Raw genomic sequence first — 13721 nt, forward strand, 5'->3', positions numbered from 1 at the left:
GAGGAACACTGAAGAGAAGAGACCAAAAGGAAAAGCCTAAAATCTCAATATTCTTCCCAGTTTCTACCGAGAGATGCAGCTCTCCTCTGGTGACAGTCTTTGACACAGTCTGAGTATCTGCCTAAGGAAATGGATTACCAGAAAGTTTGCAAGTTCACAGTGTGGAAAATGTAATTTTATCCCCTGCTCTCCCCAGAGCTCCCTGGATGACCCTGAGCAAGTGTCCCATGGCCAGAGGCTAGGTATATAAGAGTGAGAAGAGGTGTTCAATGGGCTTTGCAAAACCCTCTCTGTTTCTAAGTGTGGTTGATTTTTTGAAGGGAATGTGGTGCTTCATGAATTAAAAATGTACTGTGCACCTACCCATTTCTTTTGATGCCTGAAACCCTCACATTCTGACCTGGAATGAGTCAAGAGTCTAAAACCTGATTTCTGGAAGACATTTAGTTAGATGCACTGTGTGCAAGATCTTTCCAGTGGAATTTGCAATATATTAAACTGTTAAGTTGTGACTGAATGTGTACGTGGTATCACAGCAACAATGCTCAGACCAGCACAACCAACAACTACAAGAAATAAACCTGCTGTGTGCACTGACCCCTCCTTGCACAGAATGTGGACTGTGTGCAAGTCTTCCCCTGGGAATGTACTTGGCCTTAAACTGCAGCCTTAGACCCGCTGCTGGACTAGCAGTGGATGGAGGTGGTCTGGAATGGTGACCAATGTGCACCCTCAGGAAATCACTTTCCCAAGCACATCATCAGTAAACTGTCTAGCTTGTTGAGATGGTTTGGCAGCAGTGACACCCACGGTAGCTAATGAATAAAGAGCAAAAGAGCAGATAATGGAGGACAGCATTAATGGTAGAACTGCTTCTTTTATTTTAATAAAACAACGAGGCATTCCATCCCTATGTTCCGGTTCTCCATAGGACCTCTCTAAATTTGTAAGCAGTACATTTTTTTTTTTTACATATTAAAAAAACCTGGTCAATCAGCTACCAGTTCTAAGGACCAGAAGAGAATAATTCTCCTCTGCTTAGACCTCCAACCCACTGAAAAACAGAAAAAGGCTGTTCAGCTACTACTGCAACAGCCTCATGTTTTAGTGTTGATCTGGAACATAGTATGTTGAGGCGTATTGGATCAGATAAGATAGGATGGGATAGAACAGGGTAGGATCATACTGTATCCTATCCTAGGATAGGATGATAGGATGTAGATTGGATCGGGTGATCCACAGCATCATAGGTTGTGTTTTAGTGTTGATGTGGAGCATCATATGCATTACAGGCATAGGCTGCTTTTTGACCTAAACTGCTTCTAAATGATGGATGTATTGATTTTTTTTTCCATCCTCCATTCTCTCTCCACAAGGTGGTACTCCTGTCCTACCTAATACAATATCACATTCACTATGAGTCTTAACATACCAAAGACTGGAACAACTTAGATTTGATAGAAAGGCCCTCTAGTTATTAGTTTCATAAGATGCATTGGAAAGACAAGTAAGGATCCCAGAAGGGAAGGTATTTCACATTGATAAACTGAGAAATATTTTAATAAAACAAAGATGAGGAAAATTTGTTACAATTTACAGGTGAGCTCCTGGATGAACCGGGCTATATACTGAGGCAGCTAGATCCTCTGCCACTGGGCAGAACTGCTCTGTGTTGTGTTTTTGCACTTGGGTGAGAAATGGGCTTGCTTGGACTGAATTTGTGAAAAAGGTCATAAGAGCTCTAAAGTTGTTATGCTCAGGGTGTGGGGTGCTCAAAGAAGTGAGGAGATGGGGAAGGGGGAGAGCAGCTGATTTCTGAGTGGTCCCCTACAGCAGGGAATAATAAAAGTCAAAGCTCTGAACCAGAAGCACAAACATCTCTCTACAATTCTGTACAGAACAGCATTTGTCCTACTGTCAGGCAATGCTTTTTCTAGAAAGAAAACCTGTCTCTCAAGTAATTGTTCTTAGAACTCCAAAATCTTCCATATGAAAAGAAGCAAGAAATTCAGGAGGACAGAAAGAGAGAGAGAGAGACGTATTTAATGACTTTTAATGTCCTTCCCTTACTAGATCTGATTCAGAGTGATTCCATGTTCCAGTCCTGTCTAGAGGTGACCATCTCAGAGGAACATGCAGTAACTGTAACGTGCTGTTTCACCACGATTTCCCCTGCTCTGTCCCTTGGCTGGTACCACCAGTACTAATTTGTACTGGCAGCAGACAAATGTGCTGAAACGAGGAGCAGGTTCCATGGTGGGGAATTCTTCTTGTTTTTAATACTGGACGATAAGACCTAAACAAGTGCAGATACATCTCTCCAGGGTGGCACTGTGTGTCATTTGTGTTGAGACCTGTTTTGGGTACTATGGTAGTCTTGCTAACACCGAACCTAAGTAAGGCTCTTCCATAGAGCTACCACTGAGAGAGGCTGCATTTACTTACCTAACCAATGCTACTTCTGTACCTAGTTGAGCCCTTCCTGCTCTTCTAGATGCACCTTCCATCCTCTATATCTGTCCAGAATGATACACAATCCACTTTTCCACCTGAGCACAACACCCTGCCCCCTCTTTTCATGTATGTAAGTTGCCACATACATGAACATGTAACCCTTAAACAAAGCTGTGTGAGATGAGTAAAACAGACACCTAAAAAAAGACAGCAACTAAAAAAACAAATCTTATGACTTTGTTATCAGGGTCTTTGCAATTGAAAATGAGTGTTAGAGACAGGGCTAAGATTCAATATGTCACCTCAAAAATAAGTTCCTGGATCCAGGTTTTCTAGTAGTGTAAATGGTCATGGTGTGCTCTGACCTCCCTCTGTCTGTATCTCTGCACTTTCTTCTTCTTCTCTCTACCACTCTCCCTGTCTGTCTGCCTCATCCCTGGATCCATCACAAGAAAGTCAAGATACCTAACAAGACTATTTGATGCTCGCAAATTGTTCCTTCACAAATAAATTAGAATGTATCTAACACCTATACAAGGTCTCTCCCGGGTCTATGGACTATGGAAGGAAAGGCAATTCCACAGTAAGCTCAGGGGTGAGCTCTGCTTCCCTGCCCTTCCCATGGATGGGGGTGGTGGGTTCAGATCTAAACCCCTCCTCACCAGACAGCCTGGATCAAAGTACAAAAATCACTACAGCTATTGCTGCCTGTGCTGGGGTTCCTCTGGGAATGCAGGGGCAGGATCCATTTTGCTTCAACAATGGAGATGTGTTTGTTTATAAACTTTCACATTGTTACTTTGTGCCCAGGTAATAGAGCTTTTAGCTTGGTCTAGAATGGCCCATGTGATTGTTAAGAGCCTCTCTCTCCCTCAAAAAGAATGCAGGTCTAAGAAAAGCTTAACTTTTCTTCCACCACTGTCTCTCTATTGCTCTTTCCTGATCACCATCTGCCTGTCCACAATCTCTCTCTGCACATCCAGGGTCCCAAGCTTTGGCACACATGGGCTAGGTACAGACATTCAAATGCCCAAGGTAGAATTGATCTAAGTTGCACAGTTTTCTGTGAGCAGCATAGTCTAAATCGGAAACAAACACAACACACATTCACTCTTTGGTGAGGCGGGGGGTGGGCCCAAATCATAGACCGGGTTCAGTCATTTTTAAGCCAGGCTATGCATGCTGAAATTCTGTTATGTTACAGGTATAGACTGTTTTGTATTTAGGAGTGTGGTGGCACAGTTGTAACTCCCTTTTGATTCCTACTGTACCCAAACTTTAAAACCAGCTGCCTGACAGCAGCAGTGGCATTTCTATTCAGGCAGCACGAAGGAAGTCAACTGACTTCAGGGCTCATTATCATCTTTATATGATTCTTGTTAATCTTTCTTCACTCTACAGGTGTTAACAATTTCCTCTCCTTTTTAACGATATAGAGACATTCCCCTATTCCTAAATACCATGTATTATTCTGCTTATTACCTCTACTGGTACCACCAGCATCCAAATCAAACCCTGAAGTACATCCTTTGTAGAGGAATATAAGGACAGCTAGCTAGGCTAGTTGGTAATGCAAAGTTTGTCCAGAGACATTTTGTTACATTTTGTTATGGGTATAGACTGGTTTCTGATCACTTATACCAGTACAAATGTAATGTCTGCACCTGGCCACTTGGTGTATCTCTGGTGTTATTGACTGACTGATAGGAGCAGTGCTGGGAGCTTTGGGAGCTACAACTTTGTACCCTGGTGCAGTGTCACTGGTCACCAGTGACCACTGGTCACCTGCTCAGATGTAAGGCAGCAAGGCCACCAAGGAGCAGAGTAGGCACATCTAGCCAACACGAAGGGGATGTGGACATACCCTTGACCTCATGTTCTTTTCACTGCCACCTGAAAAGCCCTGCCCCAAGCTACTGAGCACCAGAGCTGCACATTTTTCTATCTTAGATGGCTTATGTGGTACAGACTAAGGGCATGCAGCTACTGCAATAAATAAATAAATAAAAGTGTGAGAAGTAGAGATGGCTCTGCCCAGCAAAAAGGGATGTGGGGCCTTTGAACTCCTGGTTTTTCCTGTCCCAACCACTGCACGCAGAATCTGGGCTACATAGCACTAAAGAAGACCTCTTTCTTTCTCTGATAATGATGTGGCCCTATTCCTAGGGCTTACAGCTACCCCAAAATTAAAAAAAGAAACACTACCTGCAGAGGGGACCTGGCCACAGCAGCTGAGGGTTTTGAACCTAGGATTATGGGCTAGGGAAGCCAGCAAGCTGAACACCAGAGTACAGCTGCAGCTTTGGCTTGCATTCACACTGCAGTGAAATAGGCCAAACCTTGAGTGCCACTCCATGTCCCAGTCAGCTTTTGCCCAGACTCAGCCATCTGTACAGAGACACCTAACTGCTCAAATGAAAGCAAGGCCCAGAACTGGGGGCTTGGTTCACCATCCTGAGCTCCTGCAGGTGTCCATAAGGAATACAGATTTATGTAAAGCATTGTGCATTACAGTGTGATTGTGAGGAACCGAATGTATCCACTGTGGATGGTTTTATGCTGGGATTCAAGATAATGTCTGTTAAACAGTTTTGGGCTGTTGCTACACATTTGGATATTATACTTTTTTGGGGAAAAGCACGTGAATTGAAGTGGTTGTATGGCGTACGTCAGCCAAAAGACTGATATTCCTGAACTCTTAGATAAGGTTAATCATCCAAGTTTTCAAGTTAGTCCAGTGTAGGGTGGGGGAACTAATAAGCACAGTCTCATTCTTATCAGAACATACTAACTGGGCACTGGGACCACCAAATTACCAGGCTTCAAGGCTGTATTCATACCAGCTCCCATAATAAATTATGAAAGCTTATTTTTTAGTTTATCCTGCAAAGCTTAGGTGCTCCACAGAACTGGACTCCAATTCTAATGGAGCAGCTAAGAAATGACACGGTAATGAGTTACAAAAGAGCTCTAAGCTCGTCTTACGTGCACATTCTTGTGCAGCTAATTCATCTTGGAATTTCATAAGGGACTATACAGGACAACCAGGTGTTCCTATTAATCAGGGTACAGTTAACTAAAATATTCTTGTACAGCTGTTTCTGTAGGTATTGCTTCTTATACTGCAATTAATGGGGTTTGCTTACTAGAAAGCGCAGGATAAGTGAAAGTAATGAGGCAGAGTTCTGTTTTGTACAGAGTCCTAAAATATTTCCAAACTACATGGTATATGGTTTAAAAATACAAATGGTAATTTAATTCTTTGTTTTTTAAATGTTTTTAATCTGCACACCAACTTTCCTAACTTTCAAGCTTTTTTCTTTGTTTATAGCACCAGCATTGTAATTGCTTCAACTGAATTACTATACAAAAACCAAAACAAATCTAAATGCTGTTTTTGGCAGGGAAACTTACTATTTCATCATTCTTACTGCCCAGCAAGGATATTGTTGGGTTTTAATTTGTGTGTGAAATGCACTGAAATTATAGCAACTTGTATCTGAAGAATGTTGTTTAACGTTAAAAGCTTTGAGTTCTTGTCATGAGTACATTATAATTTGTGTTATAGGTCAAACATTACAGCACAGTTCTGTGAAAAAAGATTTGAAAATGTAATGGAAAAGTGATATGCTTTGATTTTAAATTTGCTAACTACTTCAGAAGCACATTATATCTCTGTTACAGTACTGAATTCCCTTGCCCAATTATTTTTGAGTTTCATTTGCTGAAATGGTTTCTCTTTGCCAAAAAAACAAGAGAGGACAAGATTTTTAAACACAATTTTGTCAATTGTTTTGAAACATTGATATAGATATAAAAGGTCACTTGTAAATTATTTATACAGAGTATTCCTTCTGTAGTGCACAAGCCTCAGATATAGGTTATTACGAGTATCTCAAGGATTTTGGTTTTTTGTAGAAATTTTCTTAGGATTTGCCTTTTTTTTTTAACTTTTGCCACTGAAGTAATTTTTATCCTTTTAAAATGGGTGAAGCCAAGTGACAAGGGCCAGGTACAGATGTTACACTTACTGCATGGTAGGTGCACAGGAAGCACTTCACAGCCATAACCGAACAGATGGTCAGGACAAAAAGAACACTTTAAAAATGGTGGATCCTGCTCCAAGAGAACCCTTGATGGATGTGGTATCAAACTTCAGTGCCACAGGTTAGAGTGCCATAATGAACATCTGTACATAGGCACCAAGTACATGCGGCCTGAGGGCCCTGGCCACCCCTTTGGAAGAGGTCAAGGTGACCACCCATTTCTAACTGAAGACTGACAAACCCAGGTTGCTGTGGACCCCTGCAAAGGGCTGTGGAGACTGGGATGCAGGCATGAATGCCGCATACCCCGGAAGGCTGGGGGGCACAGCAAGGTCCTGCAGGCAGCTGCGGCGCTGTCAGGAGTGGGGGGGGGCACCGACTAGCAGTTGGTCACCACCTGCAAATGCTGCCAGCAGCACTGGTAGCAGCCAGTGGTGATCACGGACAGCCCACAAGTGCCGCCAGTGGTGTCAGCGGTGAGTGGGGGGAGGAGTGGCAAGCAGAGACCGCCCACAGGTGCTGCTGGCAGTGTCAGCGGCACCTTTACGCAGGGGGTACACCACCAAGCTTGGGGTGCACATGCACCCGTGTGCACCCCCTACGCATCGCCAATAGATGTAGGGGCACCACGTGCGTGTATGCTTGTGCACACATGCACATGACTAGGAATACAGCTCCATGCAGCAGTGAAGAACAGCTCCCCCAGCTGCCTGCAGGTCAGTCTATGGGGGGAGAGCAGATTGAGGCCCCCATAGTGAGGGAGGGAGTGGGGCAGGGGCTGGGCCTGGGGGCTTGGGACCAGGGTTGGGAGTGGGATAGACCTACAGGCAGCTCATCCGGGGGGAAGGGAGGAGAGGGGCAGATCTTCCTGGGGAAGAGGCTTGGGGGGGCACGTGCTCCCCCATATTTTTGCACAGGGTTGGGGGGATGTGGGCTGCAGGCTCAGGGCTCCCCACCCTACTGCCCTCCCTCCAGAAGCCCCATGCTGCCATGGTAAGGCACCCTCTGCATGTCCAGCAGCAGCAGCAGTGGTGTTATGGTGTTGTGTCCCCTGCTGCTGCTGGATGGGCAGGGGATGCCTTGTCATGGTGGTGTGGGTCTCCTGGGGAGAGGGCAGCAGCGCAGGAATCCCTGAGCCTGCAGCAGGCAGCAAGCATCCATCCATCCCTGCCCCCCACCCCCCAACAGGCTCCTCTTGGCTCTGCTCCACCTGTGCTGCTGGGGTGGGGGAGGGAAAGGAACAGATGAGGCAGCCATTAGCTTAGGCCCTCCCTTGGCAGAAATAAAACTAGGCACCTATGATCTGTAGCATGTCCCATCCCAACTTACAGTAGGCTGCATTCTGTCGATGACCCATGAAGCATTGTGGCACCCTGCTCACTCCGCATCACAGGGAGGTGCTCTAGTCTTGCTCCTGGCTGTCACTGACAAGAGTAGGCAAAGCCCCTGTTTCCAACTCCCCCTCGCCTGCCTTGTTTCCTCTGGCCAGCTATGAGCCGCTATTTGGTATTATTGCTCAGTGTGCCAATTCCACCTACCCTGCCTGTTCTGTGCTGGTTGTGGATACCGCATTCATACGAGGGGCTGTCCAAGATGTTCATCTTTTGAAGTGTTGTTTTGACACAGCTGTATCCAGATCTTGGTACATTCAACTTGACCCACATTTCTCTGTCAAGGTCATGCCCAATGGGGCACTCATTTGGTGTTGGTATAAAATGCTGTAAGAACAGTTTTTAGAATTACTCTAACAATCATTTAATTTCTATTCACCCCATTCCTTATCTAAATTTAGCATAACACACAAGGCCCCAATACCCAGCCTGCTGGGTTCTCCACGGGCTCAGAAATCTGGCAGCAGGGGAGTGATTAATGTCTGTCTAAGGCCCTAGAGCAGGGGTGGGCAAAATGCAGCCCATGGGCCAGATGCAGCCTGTCAGCCCATTCTATCTGGCCCACGGGGCCCCTAAAAATGTTAGAAAATTAATATTTATCTGCCCCTGGCTGCCTGTCATGCGGCCCTCAATCGCTTGCCAAAACTTGGCAAGCGGCCCTCCGCCCAAAATAATTGCCTGCCCCTGCCCTAGAGTATAGGGAATACATCTGCATGTGTGAAAGTGTACAGCCTGTTATGAGTCTCTGCACACTGTTATACAGTGTCAAGCTCTTTAGTGTGACAACTTCTGGGCCATACAGGAGCATGGTAATCTACTAAGGTGTATACCATTGCAAGTGCAGTGGTTCTGAACACTTTGAAGTTAGCATCCCATGTTGTGATGACCAAACACCTTAAGGCAGCTACCTATGCAAAGACTTAACTGTTTATCTTCTGAATGTAATGTTCATAGGTGCAGAAATAGTCTAATGTGGCGCCTTGGTAAGTTGGGGGATGCTTATGGAGAAGACTATGGTTGCCTACTCTGATATTCAAGTGGTCTTGGCTCAATGATTGTTCATGTGGAAGACTCACGATACTGATTTATTGATGCTCTCCACTGACTTCATGCCTCTCAAATCGTTCCCTACAACCCTTGTGTCACTGGCCTGAACCAAAACAGAGGCACCAGGGCTGGGACCCGTACTGTTGTTGGGGGCTTATCTGTCTGTGTTAGATTGACTGGGGCCATAAATCTGGGGAAATGTCAATAGACCTACCCATCCATCAAGGTTGTGTTACCTTTACCCAGTTCCACCTGACACAAACCCTAACCCAAACAGACCCCAATATACACTGAAAGCTTAAAATGCCAAAGCATCATATGTATTCAGTGTGCTGCATTTCAGAATGGTGACTGGGGTGCTTTAAGTCAAGCTTATTTGGCAAGTTTTAGTTAAAGTGCCTCCACTGCCATTTTGAGATGTGAGACACTGAATACACATGATGCTGAGTGTTGTAATTAAAAGGCTCCAGCAGACTTGATTAATCAAGAACACTTTGGAGCACATGTAGAAGCACCCTCAGATTGTTCAGTATTTGTCACCTATCCTCTCTTATTTACCACTCCCCCAATCTCTGGGTCATGTACAAACCATGACAGTTTTGCTTTTTCAGTGTAATTGGTGGAAGTTATTAACTAGCACAGTGCACATAGATCCCTGTGGGATCTCACCACTGCATCTCCCACTCCTTCATGGCTTCCACAAAAGCGTTCTTCTCAGATCTCAGGCCTCTAGTTGTCACCACTTATCCTGCCAGAACGTGACTTAAGAATTGCATTTCCCTTGCAATTCACCATGACTGTTTCAGTTCTGGGCTTAATCCAACCCCTACAATCTGCTCTCTCTCAATAGCAGAATTAACAACTAACCAATCCCATTTCACAAAGTACAGTATTATTTAGCCTAAAAGCATTACCAAGAACAGTGATGCTCAACCTCTCTGGCACTGTGGAGTGGATGAGGGGCAGGGGGCTGGTCCAAGGGCCAAATCCTGTGCACAAGGTCCATCTGCTGACCTAATCTAACCTAAGGTTGGCATACGGGGTCAGTTTGTGGGTGCAGTCTGCAGCACAACCCTGCATGCTGGGTTTGGCTGAGGTACAACTATGCACCAGCGCAAGCTGGCTCATGGGATCATGTCATCTAGTCTGGGGGCTTCCCACAGATCTGGAAATTTGGTGGCATGAAACAGTGTCAACATTAATTGCTGTAGCTTTCTGAGTAATTCATGATGCTACAGCTCCTCTGACACTAAATTTCTGGCTCTCTGAGGAGTCTCTTGGGCTGGATGATACAGGTCCGTATAGGCCAGCTCCAGCTCATGTGCTGAAGGTTGAGCACCACTGACAAAAAAATCACAAACAAATCGTGAAACAATCACCAGTGTACATGCATGCTAAGCTTACCATATAAACTACATGGGGATGTCAGGTACAGTACATGAGTTTGTTAACTTTTTTTCATCAAGACTTCATTTATGCCATTCTCTTTGACTTTTGAATGGGAACAAACCACAGGTAAATCATCAACTGAATTTTTAGCATGTCACGTTGCAATACAAGTGTTTGAAATCCCAGTGCTTTTAAAACATCACTCCTGTCACAGATGCTGTCCAAGAATGCCATTTGTTCAAATAAAAATAAAATAAGATACGAGCATGAAATGCAATAAACTTTACAAAAAAGGAATGTATGGAGCTGTGGTGGGACTTGAAAGACTATGAATTGATGACACTTAAACTGTGGTCCCATTGGAAATCTAGCTTGAAACATTTAACTAGAAAGAGAACTAGGACAAGGACAACACTAAATAAGGATTTAAAGCAGCTACTAGACCTGCCTGTGACTGAGCCAAAGTAATGAGACCCCTCCCTTGGCAGGGATCCTAGTTTGGGTCTTAGAGTAGGAACAAGAATCTGAAGCAGTTGCTCATTTCCCCTCGTGTGTTTAAAATGGACGATGCAGGCGTACGGCCCAACTCCGGTCTGTGAGGGACATTCAGCACGGGTGACTGGTGCCTCCTGAGCTGGGGTGGGGTGCACAATTTGAGGTCAGGCCCGGGGACAGGCCAAAAGCCCCATATCCACTCCTATACTTCTGTGCTGTGGCTTAGTGACTCCCCCCCTCAACATGCTGCCAGCCCGCATAGCAAAAGAACCTGCCCTGTCCTGAGCAGTACCAAGTCAGAGGCCAATCTCAGGGTAGGCACCTGCTCCCCCTACATGCCCTCTCTACCAGTTGCCCATGTTTCAGCCTGTCCTCAAATGTTGAATGATGCAAATGAAACCGCACACATCAGGACCCCTGACTTGTCTGAGCTGAGGAAGACCCACATCCAGGCACTGGGATTTGGGAACTAAAGGGAGACCTGATGCTAGGAAGTCCACTTGGGTCCCAGTCAGTGGTGGATCCCGCTATGGTGCACTAGTGTGCTTGCACTCCCCTTTGATTCCTGGTCCACCTGTATTTTAAAACCAACTGCCTAGCAACGGCAGCAGCATTTCTAGTCAGGTAGTGCTGAGGGCGTCAGTTGACATCATAGCTCATTATTGTCTACCTGATCCCTTCTAAACTCTTCATACTACAGGTGTTTGACTTTTAAATAGTCTTGCTGTTCCATCAATCAAGCTATCCTCTCTTCTGTGATTCTGCTGCCTGTTGGTGGCTCCTGGTAACAAACAGCCCGGCAGGTTCCTAACTCATTCCAGTGAAGTCATATTTGTTTTTTCCCTTCAACTGAAAAATGCAGTGTTTCATATGTTATGATGCACCTCCCCATCAGCACCCTTTTCAAAATCCAAGATCTGCCTGCAGTCCTGGCCCCTGGTGTCTGAGGGCCCAGCGTGGCCTCGAAACGCAGCTTCATTTGCCAGCTGTCAGATCTGGCCACTTGTCTTCTTATGCATCGATGTGTTTACATGACGAATGTGTACGATCTCACCCGCTATCACATCACCTCTCTTATTAAAATAGCAACCGTGTATTGCTACTTATTGTGAGGATCTCATTCACGTCACAGAACACCCCCAGGACGATGTACTGGCGGTCACCAGCAGCATACGAAGCGATACGGGGAGATGGGGACGTTACTACCGTGTGAAAGCAGCCATGCAACTTAAGGAACAAGTACGCCCTCTGTGACGCAGTAAAGTACACTTACGTCACACACGCGCGCACGCTCATTGCCTCGGGAAGCAGCGCTTCCCTGTGGAGGGTGCTGGGCGAGTACCGGGCTCCTGGAGGCAGCGTGGGGGCGGAGCGGTTGGACTCTCTGGAGGAGGGGGCGGGGCGCCGGGAGGGCGGGGCGCAGCGGCGAGGGGAAGGGGCGGGACTTCCGCCGTGGTCTCGCCCCGCTCGGGGATAGTAGCGGAAGTGGGGCGGAAGTAACCGTGCGTGGGGCCGAGTCGGGCCGGGCGGCCATGGCCGAGTACTTGCGGGTGCTGCGGAACGCACTGCGGCAAGTCAGCGGGCACGGCGGCCTCCGCGGCTTCGTATGGAAGGTGTTAAGGTACCGGCCGGCCGGGGACGCTCAAGGCGTGGGGAAGCCGGGCCGGGCCGGGTCGCGCTGGGACCTTGCGCTGTGACCTTGTGTCCGGGCTGGGTCAGGCGGCGGCAGCGCGGTCTGGAGGGGCTGGTGCTGCAGCCGCGGCCGCAGGTGGCGCCGGTGTCTCCGCGGGAGAGCGACCCGCCGGGATTCGTCTCCCTTGTCGGGGCAGGCGCGTCCCCTGAGCGGCCGCCCTTGCTTGCCCTTGGGGTCAGAAGCCGAGAGAGCTCGGGATGCGGGGCCTCGTCCGGCCCCAGCTCGGAGCAGCACCGGCCCCCCCGGCATTGGCTGTGTGGAGCTGGGTCTTAGACACCTCCAAGGATGGAGAGTGCACAGCCTCTCTGGGTGACTCGTTCCCTTGCTGCACTCCCTCTGCCCCCCCTCCTCTGAGAGTTTTTCCTGATACCCAACCTAAAACTTCCCCTGCTGCAACCTGAGACTATAGCTCCTTGTCCTGTCATCTGTCACTGCTGAGAACAGTCTCACTCCATCCTCTCTCAAGCTGCCCTTCAGGTAGCTGAAGGCTGCTGTCAGATCCACCTCAGTCTTCTCTTCTGCAGACTAAATAAACCCAGTTCCCTTGGCCTCTCAGAAAGCTTGTGCCCCGATCTTACACCATTTGTGTTGTCTTCCACTGGACTCTCTCCAATTTGTCCACATCCGTTCTGTAGCGGGTAAGCCAGGTAAAGAGACCGTGTATGTGCATGGGTGTGTAAGCAAACCAGCGCATGCACAGAATAGGAGCTGCTTAGGTAACAGGGCTGAGGGGACAGGGGGCTGTGGGTTGGGTGTGAGGGGCACTGTAGAGCTGGGGGGCGGAGAGCAGGGGCTGGCAGGGTTGGAGGGGCAGGGGCTGATGAGTTGAGGGGCAGAGGCAGGGCAAGAGCATATCGCTGCCCCCTACAATCATATGCCCCTTCCCCTGTCTCCTCCCCTTTGGTGTGTGTAGTGTGTATGTACTTGAATTGGTGATAGGTATGCATGTGCCTAGGCTGGGCACAGTACTCCAGATGTGGCCTCACCAGTGCTAAATAGAGGGGCAGATCAAGGCCCTTGCAGTGAGGGAGGGAGTAGGGCAGGAATTCCCCATAGCCCCCCCTGGCAGTGCTGTTGCCACCTGCCCCACCCCTGCCTGCCCTGAACACCGCCCTGGCCCAGCCCCCTGCCAGGAAGAGGCCGGCACAGCCCCTGGCCCCAAACCTGCTGTGGGCAGCCTGCCCTTGCTCTGCACACACATCTGAT

At 47.6% G+C, this 13721-nt stretch overlaps 1 protein-coding gene across 2 annotated transcripts in view; it reads left to right on the forward strand.

Moving 5' to 3' along the window:
• Positions 1-12303: 12303 nt before the first annotated feature.
• The window catches only part of NDUFA12 (NADH:ubiquinone oxidoreductase subunit A12), a 28038-nt gene continuing 26620 nt past the window's right edge, over positions 12304-13721 (forward strand). For both annotated transcript variants that reach the window (XM_019545232.1, XM_019545233.1), the window contains exon 1: positions 12304-12443. In XM_019545232.1, coding sequence (XP_019400777.1) covers positions 12355-12443 — 89 coding nt within the window. In that variant the 5' untranslated portion in view covers positions 12304-12354. The remainder of the gene's footprint in view (positions 12444-13721) is intronic.

The sequence above is a fragment of the Crocodylus porosus genome, unplaced genomic scaffold, assembly GCF_001723895.1.
Source record: "Crocodylus porosus isolate Cpor-Errol unplaced genomic scaffold, CroPor_comp1, whole genome shotgun sequence".
NCBI lineage: Eukaryota > Metazoa > Chordata > Crocodylia > Crocodylidae > Crocodylus > Crocodylus porosus.